We start from the raw sequence: 18,867 nt of genomic DNA on the forward strand, positions 1-18,867 counted from the left end.
GCATAGGCTGTTTTCGATTTTCTTTAATAATTGGTGGCCAGTAACATGGTTAATTTCATCAAGGAATGTAAGAATAAAATCATTTTCTAATCAAATCAACATGCTACCGGCTATTTTTGTTCATGCACCTGGCTCCATGATTATAAAATTTTTAGTTTTACCTTAAATTTGCGTTTATTCGAATATGAAAGAAAATTCACAGCCCATTCTCCTATTAATTTGTTAATTTACTACTTATTTATTCGTTAATTAACTATAAAAATGCTACGTTCTACAAGTAAATTCGAGCCCTGTGAGAGATAGCGCTACCCGTGGTGACTCCACCAACCAAAAGAAAATATTTCCACACGGCAGCAACGATTAATTACTTTATCCCATGAAACTACAGCATAGCATCATTGGTGAATCTGGTGAATTTTGAGAACTAACGGACCAGATTTTCTTAATGCATGACGGATAGTCTGAAACCGAAGATTCATAATTGAATTCCCACTCGGAAAAATGTTTCATGAATTTGAGCTAAGGCAACGTTGAACGTCCACATTTTTTTATTTTTTGAAGAAGAGAGCCGATAGCAATCCTTACCATGAAACATGTAGTAAATTGTCTTAGTAGAAATAAATTTAAATTTTGCATCATTTTTTTCAATATTCATAAATAAAACTCATCCTCCCTCTTGCGAATATTATTTCGGACCTCAATTGTTTCTTAGAAACGATAAGAACGCCCTCTGTCTTCACATTGTCATTAGCAGAAATTACAGGAAAGTCTGAATCATGGTAGAAGATAACACCTTGGAAAGTGATCCCGCAAAAATGACCGATTTGGAGCCTAGTTCAGATGGAAATCAGTCCTCAAATGAAAATGGAGAACAAATTGAAGTAAAGAGTTTAAATTCTTATTTCTAACTTCTCAGTTTACCTCGTTGTCTTATCCCGGTCATGCTGACTAGCTACTGTTGTTTTCTTATTTTAAGGAAACGATACTTTTATCCAATATGATGAAAAGATATATTGGGTCTTCTTTGTCTAATTTAAATTGATACTAAAAATCAGGACGGTTCAGTCACTGTTTGGAATGAAAACCTACCCATTTGATGTTTCGATTGGGGGGAGGATAAGAATCAATACATAGTTTATGTAGTGAATGTGGAATACTCCTTAATAAAGTCGTAAACTTGGCTCGCTACCGCTATATTAAGTTCATGCTGGGTAATATAATGTCTTAGGTGATCGGGAAAGTCTGGTAAATTTTAGTTCTCTTGTACTAGAAATGGCTATTCACTCCGCGATCTTCCTATTTTCTATATTTGTCGCCATAATTGATGCCGATGGATAACTTTCAATGTTTGCATGTTTATTTCCATTTCAGGATGGACAGCAGGCTCACCAGCCTTCCAGATTAGAGTCCGTCGTTTCATTTGCTAAAACATTTATAATAAGAGGTCTTATTATGTATTTCGTAATGTCATTTTTTCGTCGTCCGGCACCAGCTCAAGACCCCACTGCTGTTTCCAGCACCCCTAGAACAGAAGCCCTCAATCTTTATGAAATGGGTGCCTTAATGGTATGCATACTATCCAATATCTTTGTTTTTTGTTCGCATCAATTGATTTTCATGCAACTCTGCAATTCTTTTTCTAAATTTTCACAGGACCTCTACGTGTATGTGTCAGAAGATGATATTTTCACAGATTTCAATAATTCAGAATCTCTAATTTGGACCCAGAATAATTTGGTGTATGGTGATTGGACTGCAGGTCCAATGGGAGATGGTACCTACACTCATCGCACCACAATTAAAGCATCCGAGGTTAGTGTTTTGGGGAGTTACTCTTACCCCACTGAATAAGGCTTTGGTGTAATTAGTCTACTGGATAAGTTCAGAATAGAAATTTCAGTATCATTAAAGTTAAGCCCATGTCCAGAAGATTGTGGTATCAAATTGAAATTATTTTTAAGCAATTGATTGCCTGTTGTGTATTCCTGTTTCTATTAACGTGGCATTTGCTTTCTTTGGCCTGGATGGCTTGAAAAATCGAAAAATCATAATTCTCAAGCAGATACACGTATTGAAATATTATCATTTTTTAACAATTTTTCATGCTGTTCTGTAGTGGTCTTTCCATTGACTGTATGACTCTGCACGATTTTAATTCTACCATCCTCTTATCTGACACATACTTGGTTGCATTCTATTGGTGACATTGGTTAGGCTGACCAGAATAGTACTGAAGACATCGCAGACCGTGGGGCAATAATGTCTGTCTCCTTTTCCCACCATACCTTTAAACTAGAGTAGGGTTCACACTGGTCTATGAAATCATGGAAATAAAAATTGGGATTGAGAGATGTAAACATGGTTCACTAATATTTACTTTGACTACCTCAGGCAATACCCTGTGTTGGGTGGTCAAGAAAGCCTCAATTATTTAGTTCTTTTGTACTAGAAATAGCTATTTAAAGTCCATATATCATACCTAGGAAATTAGGTTATAGTCAGGGGAGAGCTATAGGTACAACAAATGGATGAAAATTACTGTTGAACATTTGGAGCATGGCTGCACTTCAGGAGCTCGATGGGAGTTAGGTTGTCATCCTGACTGTGTAGCGAAGGTTAGCACCAACTTGTAGCTACTTGACTTTATTTCACAGTATATTTTGCTGCATTTTTCCATAAAATCCCATTATGCAGCCATTTTGCCATTAATATGAAGCATGGGTGTCACCTATTAAGAAAGAAAACGTGTTGCTATGGGCCTGGAAAGCATAAAATTACCCGTTATGGCAAAGTTCCAGACTGTGTGTGGCACAAAATTACCCTTTAAATTAAATAAAGTTCCAAACGGAGGCAGGAAAATGTTATTGGTGATAAATTTCATTTGGTATCACTGAAGGAGTGATCAGCTCTTTGAAATACAGTTTTAATTAGTTAAAAATTATTTATGCTAATAATTCAAATTAGGTTTTTGTGGTACAGTTTTTATCTAAAATATATATTCATACAAACTTCAGGGTAAAATACCATTTTCAGATTGTAGCACTTTAAATTTTCATTGGTTGAGGTGTAAAGGTGTGTGCTGTTTTCCGTTCCACTAAATTGATGCGGTCTGTTGGTCAAAGGCATTTCTGGTGATCGTTACCAGTATCATGTATACGATCCTGGATGTTTCCACATTCTAAAAGAATTTTTTTCTATCTCCTTGAGATTCAAATACGTTCAATTCCACAAGTTCTGTCACTTTATCCAAGCGCTGACTCTATTGCTCCACGTTTTATCCCAGAAAAATCATTTACGCATTTTGATTATAAACATGCTGAAAAAAAATAATGCATTAGGATGTTCCAGGTAAACTAGTTCATTTGTACACTGATGTGTTTACACTAAGCTGCCCAAATACATGGGTGGGCGCTGTGAACATAATCAGAAAATCAGGAAAACATGCTCACAAGAGTTGATAAATACAAACCTTGGGACCGCATTTGTAATGCTTCATTGCAATGCTGTCTTTTTTGACTCAATTTGCTCTTATATATGTTTTTAACCAATAAAAAAATGGCAAATGCATAATATGCTTTGAAATGATACTTGTGTCTTAAAACACATGACATATAATTTTTTACCTATGTAAGTGAGATCCATTTTTATTTTACAATAAATGTTTTTTCAGTGTTATTAATATTTTATGCAGTGTTCAATTTTTTTCTTAACACTTAGCCTTACAGTAAAACACTAGCCATACAGTAATCAGAACACTTCTATACTTGTAAAAAAAATTATGAAGGGTATAAGAAAGAATGCAAGGAAACGGGGAACGGTCAATTGACAGCTTGTCGGTCATAATAAATATTAGGTATGCAGTTTACTCCAGTCATTCTATACCATTTTCCCGAACTGAAGGCGGCTGGGTGGAAAATAGAAAGTAGCCAATGGAAAGCGCTGCCCCTTCCACCTCTCCGTTCCCCTCCAACCCCTTCCCTTTTCCCCTCCGCTCCCGTCCATCCGGTCGACCGGTGTTGCCAGCCTTGGGAGTAACGGTACTTTCGGGGGCAGCAGAACGAGCGCTCGGCGATCTCCAAAGATTCGGCTTGGCAACACTGCCAGCTGGAGAGCGATGTGCACTCAACGGAGTTCGGAGAGAGACTGCGGGCTCTTGCACACTTTCTCCTGTCGCTCTTCTGTGATTGGCTAGAAGAGTGGGTAGGTTGCAAGCACGCTCAAGGTCAGCCGCCTTCAGTTCAGGAAAATGGTATAGTGTTAAACTTGATGTAACCTCTGTGGATGGTTCATGGGGAAAAAATTAGCGATAAATTTAAGTCTGAACTAACAATAAGCAGAAAAAGGGTTCACAGCTGAAAAAATAATAATGATTTTAATGTTTTAATCATTATGTAAATCATAATAATAATAAGAATAATATTTTAATTTACTTTATATGAAGATAGTATAAAGTTGTGGTCAAATTCATCTCCTGTTTCCTTATTGTGCATTTTTTTGTTTTCCAGAGACTTCAAAATAATGGCACCATATTCCTCCATGTATATATGACAAAAAGAGGGAAGTCTCCAGATCCTACTACTGGGAAAACTCACTATTCTGCTAAGCATGTATCGTACAGTAGAAGGATGTTGAACAAATTCAAAAAACAGCGTTATACCAAAACACATAATTTACTTACGGGTGAAACTGCAGCATCAGAGGAAGAAGTCAAGGTTTGTTGCATTAAATAATACATAAATACTTGTAGCATTGGACTAGCTCTTGTTTATGAGCAGTAAATTTTAATTAAATGTCTCTGAAAGAATTTCATATTCTATATCAGTTTGTCACTGGGCAATATGCATGCTTTGAATTTTATTTTATGTTAATTTTGCTAGCAATAATTTTCAATCTCATCTAAATGACAAATGTGTATTAATCATAGTCGTGCATGCAATATACATACATGTAGATTCATGAATTAAAATTTAATTACTAAGATATACATACTTTCTTAACATATTCTTCCAATTAATAAAATTCATTATATTTTAGCCTATGTTTAACTCTTTCGTACATGAACCTTGTGGAGTGAAATTCGTTCACATTACGAGTCCGTTGAAAATTCCATCCCTCTTGCGCAGTAGGAAGGCAGAGATTCGCACCCGTCCCAAGGTTGGGACTCATTTCAGCAGGACGCTGACTCTTTTCTTAGGCTGCTGTCCAAGACGGTGGACGGATTAAGAGACTCCTTTGCAGTGCCAGTCCAAAGTCAACTGTGTGAAATAGTGGTCTTTCATATGAGCAAATATTTTTTGTTCCCATTGGTATTTTATGTATGAAATGAATCCCCTATATTCTTCTGAGTGTGAAGAAATTTCAACTAAAGTTCTAATGTTAATATTGATGGATTTAGTATATTTCTGTTCCATATCGACTAATTTGCAACTGAATTGAACTCCATTGATATTAACGGCAGAACTCAGTTTGAAATTTCCGTGGGATAAGCGAAAAAAGAAGAATTCATTTCAAATATTCGTTTTCAAAAGTAAGCAACAAATTTTTTTTTTTAAGACACACTGCAAATAGCTGTACTTATTTGACCTCGTGGGAAGAGTGAGAAAGGGTAGATCTAAGCAGCTGAGGAAAGGTCTGGGTTCATGATAAGCTGGGTCTTGAGGGGCGACCATGCACCTGGGTTTATTGCTTTTGCCACACTCACTTTCCTCCACCTGACACCACACATACTCGGCTTTTGTTCATTTGTGTTGGAAAATTGATGCTGCAAATATGCAGCTTTTGTTCTTTTGCGAAGAAAATCCTCACTGCAAATGTGTGGCATTCGGTGCGAAAGGGTTTATATCTGGTTTTTGTGTAGTAAAGTGGAAAAGATAGTAAATAAAAAGTTTCATTTTTAAAACATTGAAGGATTTGGTACTTTTGGGCTACCTGCAGTAGGACACCACCAAATTTATCCCAATTGCTAGTGATGTAGTCATGTATACAAACTCTTGTCTCCAGGGAGCTCAAGTTTTCTTTAGCATCACAAATGCATTAGTAACTGCTCCGATCATATAGTCATAATGCCCAGTTTGATGAATGGTGGTTTACAGTGGTCTTGTTAGTTAGAACAAGTCTTGTCATTTTCAAGGGTAAAGTCCAATGTTCTGAAGACGCGTAATTTTTTTTCAATGGGCAGGAGTGAAATTTTCATTCTTTTATTTCAGAAAGCAGAGACCCTGAAGGAGGAGATAGTGTCTCATTGGCATCCTAACCTTACTATAAATATTGTAGCTGACCAGACTCGGTGGGTGTATGGATCTGTGCCCCCTCCATTGGATGAATGTGAGTCTCTCATCGTACTGTGTGTACTCATCCCAAACTTATTCATGCTACTGTTTAAAAAAAATTTAAATAATTAAGATGAACTTGAACATCATATTTTACATTCCTTCCAAAGCAAAATACAATATTTTAAGAAATGATATGGATGAAACTCGGTAATTAATTATTCACGTTCATTAATATTTAAAAGGTTAAACCACATTATTAACTTTAGGAGGCACAGTTACTCCAATCATGAAAGTGAAAGATAATGCCCTATTAGATCTCCAGGCTAGGACTGAGAGGATACATCAGTGTACTGTGATAACATAGGAATGTGGAATGTCAGAGCATTCAAATATTTCGAACTTGCAGAAGAATTCTCCAGTCTAAATCTCTTTGTGTTAATGCAAAGAATGAACCTGGACATTCTAGGTATCAGCAAAATGATGTGGCCAGAACTGGGAGACTCGTAATATAGAAGCTACAGGATTATTTACATTACATTCGTAAACGACAACACAGTAAAATCGAACTGAAGGACAGCTTAACTAGAATAAAATATGGAATGAAATAATTTTCTAAGCGAGGAAAGCTGGAGAAAGGTGGAGGAAGAATTTCTGCAAAGATGTACTGAGCAACCTATCATATCGAAAAGGGGAAGATGCCAAGAGAAGACTGAGAAACCACTTCAAGGACCAGAGCACCAGATGCAATCCCGTATTGAGCAAGCATGGATATATGGTTAAAAATTAAGAGAAAGCGAAAAGATGCAAGGAGTACCTGGAAGAGAGATAAAATGGATATAATCTTGCACCACAGTTCTGCAAAACTTTCTGCAACATCTACACAACAGGAAACATGCCAACGACTTACAGATGAACATCATAATTTCTATTTCCAAAGAGAAGAGAGCTGAGAAATTTTTAGATTTTAGGACAATTAGTTAAACAACTTGTGTGTCGAAGATATTGCAGCAGATTCTCGTTATTACAAAGTTCACGGGACCAAAAAAACGGATGTTCGTAATTACGAGTTCGTATGAACGTTTCTTTTAGGAATTATCGAAAGAAAAAAATTCTTTGTCAAAATTTCTTGTGTCTTCAATCTCCCGCATTTATAATCTTCCGAGTCAGGTGTATAATATGCACGATTAAATTATACGCAAGTCCTCGATATACGAAGAAGATGCTTTGCGTACTTTGCTCGTTAGTTGATAAACCTATACAAGACATCAAGGAGAGTGGTTATCCTGCAGAATGTAACACTGCATCACAATCTTGCGTTAACTCACGATTGTGATGAACTGATCTAGCTTGCAATGTAGCCAGAGCCGAAAAAAAATCGCTGTCCGCGGGAAGAAAGAATGGGCGAAGCGCTGAACAGTTCCTGACTTCACGCCAGAGTAAATGATACTTTGTTCAGATTATGCCCAAAGTGCAAGTTCCTATACGCCAGGTGGTGTCGCATCGACAAACTCCAAAGGCACCAAATTTGAAATTTCAGGTGCACTTGAATTTTTCTAATATTTGTATCTCTGAAATTTCGTAAATCCGATGTGCATAGGAAGAGGACTAACTGTACGTCCAATTTACGAGCGTTCATGAGTGGGTAACCATAATTCCACAGGAATGAAGCTTATTTTATGATGTTGAGTGCATATTGAAGTATCTCCTACTGAAGAAAGAACCAAAATTGATGCTCTCAGACACAGTACAAGAAGAGAACTTAAACGTAGATCAATGATGATAACGTAGCGAAGTGTATATCCACCTAAATGCCGTTGCAATTTTGCGGCGCTTCGTAATAAAGTTCATATACGCCAGGACCAGAACTGAGGTTGTAATTTCGTAATAACGAAAATTTGGTAATTACATTACTTTTATTATAGATTGGATAGGCCTTTTCGTCGGGACCAACAAATTGCTTCGTAATAACGAGAACTTTGTAATAACGCTAACTTTGTAATAACGCTGTTCGTACTAACGAGGGTCTACTGTAATATAAATCACCTACAGGAGAATAGAACGAAATGAGAGAAGCTTGTGGATTAAGATTCAATTCAGATTTATGAAAAACAGTGGCAAAAGGCCATATTGGCCCTAAGGCTGCTCATTAAGAAGAGAATGGAGAAGAACTCACTCGAACTCACTCGTGGACTTAGAAAAGGCTTTTGACTATGTGGATTGGAATGCAATGCTTATAATCCTGAAAGAAATTATAAATGTTTTTTAGTGACCAGGGAATTATCCTCAATTTATAACAAAAAAAGTAGCTGTGATTGAATCAGGATCCAGCTGCGAAGAAGCACAAACAAGGAAAAGAGTGAGACAAGGTTGTGCCCTGTCCCCCGTAATTTTCAGCTTGTTAAATGAGAAAGCGATAAATGAAATACAATGGTAAGCACCAGGAGTAAAAATCAGTGCTGAAAATCAACGTGAAGAAAACAAAAGTATTGGTCTGCAGTAGAAGAGAAGAGGCTATGATCATCCTGAAACTAGGAAACTACAATGGAACCCCGAACTATTGATCCTGCATTGATCGTTTTCCCACATTCATCGTTCACCGTTCCTGGTCCCAAATAAAGTTCCATAAAGACAATGTAATTTTTTCCCGCATCCATCGTTCCCCGAAGTATCGTTTTCCGGCATTGATCGTTCGAAGATCGCGGTCCCGTCGTATAATTTTCCCGCATCCATCGTTTGACGAAAATGAGACGAAGTGTTTACAACGTGTTATTTGTAGCTAATAACGACAGATACATAGTTTGAATCGTCCCCAGGAGATAGAAATGCTATAGGGAGAAACTGAGTGCCGTGGGATAGTTACATTAGCGCATTTCCCAAGATCCGCTATCCCACTCCATTCAGCACTCGCCTCCTCCCCTCTGAAGCTTTCCTCTTCTCCTTAACAAAGAAAAGGTCCCAGCTCATGGAGGGATTGTATTACGAAGGCCTTATCCTCGAAAAAAAAATATCAAGTTGGGCGAGAACAATAGAATCGTGTTTCACGCTCTCCGATTCTCGCCCACTGAATTTTTTCAGCCTATGAATCACCTCAAAATGTGTCTAACAATGAATTTCGGCAATTGGTATTATACTTTTATTAGAATGAAATATTAGTAATGTGCACGTAATTCCAAAAAGAATGATACTGAACATGACGTATTTCTAACGTTATTTAAGCATTTTAAGCGAGGAAATAGTTGGAATAATACGATGGTGATTTCTGGCGAATCTTGATATCCTCGCACTGATTGTGAGCTTCTCGGCAGTTGATGCAGCATTTTTTTCGAAAACAGGGCTTCAGGTTACAATTTACGAATTATGCTACAAGTCTCACTTGTCAGAGTTGCTAACGAAGCGATGTCTTCTCATTATATTTAGTTTCTCCCCACTAGCAATCTGAATTCATCTAGAGCTACGCTACTTATTGTTAGAAATGAGTGGGTAAGTTGCCTTCTCTATAGGACAAAAAATTTCATTGCGTAGTCATATGGTCATGCTTCACCCTCTGCAGTAAGCTCTGCTTATGCCGTACGCGATACCATTAGTGCCGAACTTCACCACGAACGAGTGGTTACGTACTTTCCAGGAGATGAGTTGACTTAAAACCAGCAAGTGTTTTCCGTGTGGGTTCAGTCCGGTTTTATTTTCAATAGTTTTATTTTTATTCGCCTTCGGACCATGACCCATCCTAAGAAACAAGTGAGAACTTTAAAATATGGACTGAAAATAATTGAATATGAAGAAAACCATCCGGGATAGAAGCGCGTGAATATTGCAGTGCGCCTCGGTATGTCCGTTAGCACATGACGGCAGGGGTGGGGGTAGAGCGAGCTAACCGGTGAAAACAAGAAGTGGGATGAAGCCGAGGATCAGGTGGGCGTGCCACTGACGATTAACGCAACATTGTTAACGCTTTACACATGGCCTCAATCATATTAAAAATTTAATTGCTAGAAAGGAAATTTTCAAATAATAAACTATTTTTGGCCTTTTTGATCCATCTCGTAACCAATCACTGCCTCGGCAAAAGCGGTTGTTTTAGACTCAACATGCACATTGCTCTCATAAATACGTGTACTTGAAATGACATTTGATTGATAAGAATTTTTACATCGGACAGAAATCCATAATAGCAGTGAAAATGCCAAGTACAGTGCAAACTTTTTTTAGCAAGGTTGTTCCTTTATGGCAAAGATGTTCCTTTAGGATATTTGAAAGAGATATAAGTCAAATCAACAATATGACCTACGTGCTTCGACATAGGCAACCTGGTCAAACATTCCCGCATTGATCGTTTTCCCGCATTCATAGTTTTTTTTCATCCATCCCCCTGAAAAACGATAGATCGAGGTTCCACTGTATTAACCAAATGGTTAGATTGTGTGAAAATGCATGAGTTCAAGATGAGTAGTCTTTGGAAAGCCTTTGGTAGAAGATGGAACAATTAAATTGGCCACATCATGAGACACTATGGAAAAATGAAAATTATAATTGAAGTACAGCAGAAGGGAAAAACGGCAGAGGTAGACTATGAATGAGATACATAGAGCAGGAGATGTTGAGTTCAAAGCAGAAGAATTGTGTAGGTATGAAAAGGTTAGCTGATGGGAGAATTGAGTTGAGAGCTCCGTTAAACCAATCTTCGAATTGATGACTGTTGATGATGAAGATGGTGGTGAATACTTAGGATATTTGTTAATTTTTGCATTTACATGTTGGAATAGTTAGATATCTCCTCTTTTTAATTACAGACCGGAAAAAATTCATAAAATATTGTGAATGTGTGTACTTTCTTTTATTTTGCACTCAGAGAATATGATGTGCTTTCGAGTCATTGCACTTTAATCATTTGTATTTTGTTTATTTCCAGACATAGAATTCACTTCTGATGGCAGATATTATAAGCCTGTTGTGTACCTGAATGATTACTGGAATATGTTGCGAGATTATTATCCAATAAATGAAACAACAAAGTAAGTAATATTTAATGTTAATATTTTTAAAGTCATGTTTTAAATTGTTATTCATTTTTAGCAATTTCGTAATTAGGGCCTAAATAATAAAACCTAAGCTTTCCCAAGGAGTGGGGGTAGTGAATTTGCTTATTTTTTGGGTTCGTATAGTGCGTATTTTTGTTTATATACATAGTGGGGGAGGGTTCAAAATCACCACAAATATATGTATGTAATAATTAAACTCCCCAAAAGTGGCAGTTTCTGTGAGCATCTCTTCTATATAATGAGAAAGTTAGCGATGCATCTGTTTGACCTTTTGGTCCCATCAGTTCTAGGGGTACTAGAGTAAAATCTCTGGATCATTCTTCTCTTACGAAGGTCAACCATTTCTTCTGGAACTGTTTATTCGGTTTTGCTAGTGGTAGCCCACGTTGCCCTAATGGCATCTCAGAGACTCTCCATCCTTCTCGTCTGCTCTTATCGAGCCCTGGAGACATAAGTGGGTTTTTAATTAAAATTGAGTTAATGGAATAAATCACAGTAGAAGATAGATAATCCAGAATGCTTGGAACCAGAGGCATGCCGGATTAATTAAATACTATACATATTTCCATTGAATAGATCAGTTGCCTTGATGTAGGCAACACTGCAACATGGAAAATATTTTTTCCCTGAATGTGTGTCAGCATCTGCAGAATTGATGCATTGTTGAAAAAAAGGTCAAGTAATGATAAAAACGCAATCTAATTCATAAAATTTATGTTTACAGGCATGATTTAAACAGATTTAAAATGTTTGAAAAAGTTCTTCTTCCTTAAATCGCAAAGGTAGATTGTGAAAGTTAACTTGATTGGACCGCTGGTAAATTTTTACAATCGAAGGGGAACATCAATACATAATAGAATGGTCTTGATGCAACACCCACATCCCAATTCATCAGTCCAAATTCAATGAACAGTTGTGTTAGTGAAATCCAACTCGTCACCAATCATTTTATATGTGAAATGATTATCTGAGTGCACGAGATCGTGGATTCTGCCAACATCTGCTCTTGAAGAACAATGTTGACCTTATCTGTTGTGAGGCTTGTCTTCAATTAATGCTCTTCCTTCTGAAAATGCCTTAAGCCATCTAAAAAGTTAGGCTCTCGACAAAACACTGTCTCCATAGGCCTGGCAGAGTTCTTCAAACATTTCTGTTGCATTGTGTCCAAGTCTGATGCAGAATAGAATAAAATAACTTTGTTTTATTCCACACTTTATTTTAAATAGCACGACCCGGGTTTCAACATCTAGTGTTATCATCAGGTGATCAGAATCCTGATGATAACACTAGATGTTGCAACCCAGGTCGTGCTATTTAAAATAAAGTGTGGAATAAAACTAAGTTATTTTATTTTATTCTATAATGAAGCAACTCCACAAAATAATGCCTGAGACCGTGTCTTATATCTGATGCAGAACCTTGTTCGAAATTGATGTCACTCAATTTCAGAAGGCACTGAAAAAGCCTTTCTAGCAAAAACATTCCCTATGGACAGCTAATCTAGCGTGTTCAAATTTGTTTTGAAGCATATCAGATGTTTTCATCTCCTCCACGTGCTGCATCCCCAGTATAACCAGATCAAACACTATAGAATCAGTCTCATTTCTTAATTTACACACCTCGTACTTCTCAGAATTTATTGGTATGTTTATAACTTCATAAACTGAGATGTTGAAGTCATGAAAGGACTCTTTACTCTTATCATCAGTTATTTATTCTTTGCAGATCGTATTTTCTGTTTTGAATGCATAATTTGGAGTCCTTCGAGTACTTCCAAGCAATTAAATACCAATGATTTTGTGTGATGATTAATCAATTTAAAGAATTATTATTATATGATAGTCATGAGATAAATGTAAACAGACATACATATTTCAATTGCCTCATTTCTCATCCTTCCATACCATTGCTCCTTAGTTGTCAATGTTGTGGGCACTAGAAATTTTGGGCTATCCCCCTCTAACTTGTTTATGTATGTGGTTTAGGTATGACTCCTCCCTCCCCCCTCTGCATGTAAAGGCAGAAGAGAGAGTTCCTATTAGGGCTTTCCTTTGAGGAACAAAATACTGAATGGGTTAATACTGTTTGAAAACAATTCAATTTTTCTCCTTTCATGATAACCATGATGAATAGGGTCCTTGATTTATGTGAAGTAAAAACTATTTTTGTAATGTAATAACTTTTTGTGCTTACTCAATATATGCTGTATTCCCTCTAATTACAGGGAACTTGAGTTGATGCTAATCTTCCAGCCATTATCGCTTTTCCGTTGGCAACTGTATACTGCTCAAGCCATGAGAAATAAATGGACTGTGAATGTGCTGGGAGACACATTTACTGAAGAAGAGGATGAAGATCAAGATACTCTAAAGGAAGCCTTATTAGAGACATCACCGTATCTCCTTGGTCTCACAATTGTTGTTTCCACACTTCACAGCATATTTGAGCTGCTAGCATTTAAGAATGGTTAGTAGGCTTGTTTTAACTTGACAAGGTTTATCATTTGCATGTACTATTGGTAGAATAGGTTTCCAAACAAATGAGGAGCGGCACTACCTATGCTCTTGAATGGAATTTGACCATCTTCTTTGTTGAGAAACTACTTTACCAGCAAATCAATTGATCATTTGTGTCAATTTTTTTCTGGTCTCCCATCGGTTTGACAAGGAGAGGTCATGTACCTTCCTCTGCCTTTTTCAATGCCGTATTTTTTTCGGCATTTGGAATGGCGAACTCATCTCTGAACTCGTAGTGGTGCCATTGAATGGACCTTTAATTTATTAATTTTCATGCTGTACTTTTAACAAGCCTTATATAAATCCAAAAGAACCACCCTACAGATGGGTCAGTTGGTTACATTGTGCATAATATGTTCCTAATGTGATATTCAAAATGTGAAAATAATTCTGATGATGTATTTTTTTACAGATATTCAGTTTTGGAACAATAGGAGGTCTTTAGAAGGCCTGTCAGTGCGGTCTGTTTTTTTCAATGTATTCCAGTCATTGGTGGTCCTGCTTTATGTACTTGATAATCCCGCCAATACTATAGTAAAAATAAGCTGTTTTGTGGGGTTGGGTATTGAAGTGTGGAAGATAAATAAGGTAATGTTACATACTCTTTCTGCATTGTCTGTTGATAATTTTAGCAACTGTATACTTGAATAATTTTTCTCTTCATGATAGGTTATGGACATCAAGATCAATCGTGAAGACAGAATTTTGGGATTTCTTCCTCGAATATACTTCACAGACAAGGGCTCTTATGTGAAATCCAGTACTCGGGAGTACGACATGATTGCATTTAAATATCTATCATGGGCACTCTTTCCACTTCTTGGTGGTTATGCAGTGTATTCATTGTTGTATCTAGAGCATAAAGGATGGTATTCATGGGTCCTTTCCATGCTCTATGGATTCCTGTTAACATTTGGTAAGTTTCTCTTACGAGTCGTGAGACTCAGGATTGGTTGTTAACTTCCCTATCTTTTGCAAGTTCATTTGGTCTTGATTTAAGATTTTGCGCTTAACCCTTTCCGTACCAATGACGAAAATATGCAGCAGGACGTTTCTTGACCCGGGAGACGAAAGCCACAAATTTTCGTTGGAGATTTTCCTACGCAGGCGAACGAATACCAAAGATATATGTTTCCTTGCTCCCCCCCTTTTATGATGGTCGGGGTGTCCGAAGTCTTACATTAGGGGCCCAACACAGTGGGACTTAGGCCACGCCCTCAAAATGCGGGAGGAGGTACCCGAACTCCTCACCTTATTTTACCCCTCTTTGTGGTCATACCATTGTTCATTCAGTCAGTTTGCAAAATAAATATTTGTTCCTTTCTCAAAAAATATAAACTAAGAATTGAATTCTTTGTCTTTTGAGTAGCGTTTACAATTTTTAAGCGAAATTATACCATGAATTTTAACTTATATCTCGACTTCAGTATATACATCAACATGGAAATTGTTGATACATTAAATTCGTTAATATTTATGGTAAAGCTACGTTCAAAATTAGACTATTGTCAGAATAAAACGAGGAGCTCAATTCTAAGTGAGCAATTTACAAATAAGCAACAATTATCCATGCAGCTAATTCATATAAACAAAGCATGAGATGACCGTGAACCAATGCTGTTGGTAGGGTTATAAACCTGGAAAGGAGGGAGCCCAACTACTGTCGTAGTCCGAGATAATGCAGAGTCCCCGCTAGGAAGGGTCGAAAAAGGTTGGTGCTGAGTGTGTGTGATTATCCGCAAGACCCTTCTGAACGAAATTCTGTAATTGCTATGTAATGAGGGAACAGAAGAGTCTCTTGGGGCTCAGTCCAGCAGTCATGCTATGGAGAGAACTCTACCGTCTTGAAAGGGTTAAATTATTATTCAGTAAACTCCCTTGTATCCTGGTTAATGATGGCGAGAGGTGGCACGAATAATTGGAAAATGGTGATAATCCAAATCTTCACTTTTAATTCGTATATTAATATTATTATCATAATTTACTCAAATCAAACCATTATATTAGTTTTTACGCACATAGTGTGTTATTTTAGATTGCTTCCCTGAGTCATGAGAGCTTTCTTCTCCCAACCACGAATCTTTTTAGGGACAATAATGTCATTTTCCTCCTGCTTTGAATACCTTAGCTAATTGTCTACACTGGAGAGCAGACAAAATATAAACCTCTGGACTGCGTAATCTATTTTTTTGAGTTTCTTATGTTTTGCATGAACCAAGGAGGCTCAATACGATATACAGCAGACTCCCGATTATCCGACTGCAGTATATTGGTGTTGCAGATTATCTGTGCTTGATTTTCACTCTTGCTCAATATTTTCCGCGATCTCAATATAAAAATGAAATAGGACGCAAAATCACCGGAGTTACTACATTAATGCTAGGATACACCGGGTTTATTATTTCCATAAGAATCCCCTTCGTAAAACGGAAGCGATTGGACCTTAGCTGCATTCACGGGAGCACGGTGTTCCTGTTTTCCAAGCCTTGCAGTGCACAACTGCACTCCGTGATCACGGATACACGTCCCGCAGCAGTTGCAACCCAGGCAGCTTGTGCTAGACGCGACTACATACGTGGCGTGATGCCTGACAGTGTAGTTTCCGACGTCAAGCAGTGGTTTTGAAGCATTCGTGCAAACCACTATTCTGTATCGGTGATCACACAGCCACAGATGTGTGGTTTTTGAAACCAGGTCTTACATGGAGCATTAGTAATACCAGGACAACCATGTTATCGCCACTAAAAAGATCGTGAACTGGCGAAGAAAGCTCTCAATGAGTCCAGGAATCACTCTAAAATAACAGAATAACTTCATAAATAACAACATATTGTTTGTTTACGTAAATTATGAACATTACAAGACAAAAGTGAAATTTTGGGTTATCAGTGTTTTCCAATTATTAGTGCCAAGTCTCCCCATCATTAGCCTGGATAATAGGGAGTATGCTGTAGTTAGCTCTTGAGACCTATGGGCCATCTCTGCATACAATCAGTATTTCCTGAGTACTTTAATTAAACCTTATTCTTCCAAGTTCTTGTCACTTGTTCACTTCTTAAGCATCCTCTTAAAGTATGATGTTTTGGGGCCTCACACAATTTTGGGCCCTAAGGTGGCTTATGATCCTATTTTTCATCCCTCCAGTGTCACATTTTATTTTCTGATGTCCCATTAATTTGGTCATTTAGGCATTATTTGCCTGATTTCAGAGTATCTCATGTAAATCTGTGTCCTTACATGAAGTAATATAAAGGTATATTAATGTGTGATGCTGATAATGGAAATCAAATGCTGTAGGCTCAAAATTTTCTAATATTTTGCTGATATTTAATGTAGCATTTCAATTCAACGGAAAATTTTATCAAATTCTCTCTAAATCTGAAAAATTCCAAGGTAAAGGTTAACCCACTGTAATTATCAGGTCATGGACAAGGAGTGGCCCTTGCTCAACAAGCAGTTGTGTTGTTTTCTCTGCTGATTTGCCTGTATTACCACTTTTTGAAAGACAATTTTGAACATTTAAAGATGTTGATATTAGGTGAAGGATATGTTTACCTTGTGTGCTGTAAAATATAAACTGTGAACTAAGTCTTAAAAATAACCTTATCACAATGCCTGCCAATTACTATTGTTATTCATTCACATGGCTGCATGTATTGTGTGAAAGAATACTTTGACCATGATTCAATCAATGCATTTGGTCACTCATACATTTGGTAGTTAATTTTAATGAATGATTTGAGATGAATGAAGATGATTAATTACCCTTGATTTTTTCCAGGATTTATTATGATGACACCTCAACTTTTCATCAATTACAAGATGAAATCAGTTGCTCATTTGCCATGGCGGATGATGACTTACAAATTTTTCAACACTTTCATAGATGATATTTTTGCATTTGTTATCAAAATGCCCACTATGTACAGACTGGGATGTTTCCGTGATGGTAAAGTGCTTTTTCTTTTTGAAATATAACAATGGCATTATTTTACTTTCTGTTAATATTCTCACTTATTCTTGAGGAAATATTGTATGTTCATTTCCAGTTTAATTTTCATATTGAATTTTTTCCCTTGTAGATATCGTGTTCTTTATCTTCCTGTACCAACGTTGGATTTATAAGACTGATCCCTCCAGAATTAATGAGTTTGGTTTCTCTGCTGAGATGGAGGAGGCTGCTGCAGCCAAGTCTAACCAAGTAAATGGTACTCCTGCTATTGACGCAGCCCCACCCCCCAGTACATCAAAATCTCCTTCACGGAAGAAGAAAGATTAATAATGCATTAGTGTTAGCTGAATAAGGCGTGGCAACTAAATTCTTTTTAGACAATGCTGTGCAATTGTATTACATGAGTGTTGTCTTCGAACAATCGAGTATAAATTTGGAAAGAAAGTTTAGCATCTCATAATTTACATATGCCGGTGCTGTCATGATGACTTAAGTTGCATTTTTGTTGGCAGGTGTTTTGCTCTTCTTTCAAAAGTACATAAAGTGTTATCTCTTGAAACATAATTGAATTGTTGATTCCTTTTTTCAGATTGTCGAAACTATTTTGGTTTAAATGTGAATGATTGACCAAAGTTGTTTGTTGCACAAAATGTTTTATTTATTAAAATTGCCATAGAAAATTTTATTCGAAATGACAAATTTAATATGCATTGCCGAATTTTTGTTTCCATTGCTAATTTACAGCACCATATCACCTATTTAATTGTTTGAATGGAGATAGTTTGTTTCATCCTAAATTTTGATATTTTTATTGGCATTTTCATTTGTGTTTGTTCATGTGACAGATTTTGCTTATTTATTTGAGCCATCCATATTTTCCATGTGCCAGTGGTGATAAAAGAAATGCTACCATTCCAATGCAAGTAGAATTTAATGTACTCATAGAATTGTCTGTGTATGGAAAATGTTTTGACCTTCCTGTCATTTTCCTTTTGTTCGCATATTTTAATAGTGGAGTTGGAAATTTTCATTTAAGTGTAAGAAGTACCATCAAAAAGTGTGTGTATAATAAAGTGTTGATTTATCTA

General features: G+C 36.8%; 1 protein-coding gene across 1 annotated transcript; it reads left to right on the plus strand.

Annotated features, from left to right (window-relative positions):
- Positions 1-715: 715 nt before the first annotated feature.
- Positions 716-18,867, plus strand: LOC124157396 (cleft lip and palate transmembrane protein 1 homolog). Its single transcript, XM_046532072.1, has 11 exons — positions 716-881; positions 1,372-1,566; positions 1,654-1,812; positions 4,506-4,712; positions 6,207-6,324; positions 11,182-11,284; positions 13,536-13,777; positions 14,240-14,415; positions 14,497-14,743; positions 17,609-17,776; positions 17,910-18,867. The coding sequence occupies exons 1-11, from the start codon at positions 777-779 to the stop codon at positions 18,104-18,106; spliced, it is 1,917 nt and encodes a 638-aa protein (XP_046388028.1). The 5' UTR covers positions 716-776; the 3' UTR covers positions 18,107-18,867.

This window comes from Ischnura elegans, chromosome 4 (assembly GCF_921293095.1).
Source record: "Ischnura elegans chromosome 4, ioIscEleg1.1, whole genome shotgun sequence".
NCBI classification, from domain to species: Eukaryota; Metazoa; Arthropoda; class Insecta; order Odonata; family Coenagrionidae; genus Ischnura; species Ischnura elegans.

Bases quoted from the DNA above. Each gene is read 5' to 3' on its own strand.
- LOC124157396 (XM_046532072.1), top strand. From the start codon at position 777: ATGGTAGAAGATAACACCTTGGAAAGTGATCCCGCAAAAATGACCGAT. The intron at 1,567-1,653 runs GTATGCATACTA...AAATTTTCACAG, and splicing joins ATGAAATGGGTGCCTTAATG to GACCTCTACGTGTATGTGTC. The intron at 14,744-17,608 runs GTAAGTTTCTCT...GATTTTTTCCAG, and splicing joins TGGATTCCTGTTAACATTTG to GATTTATTATGATGACACCT.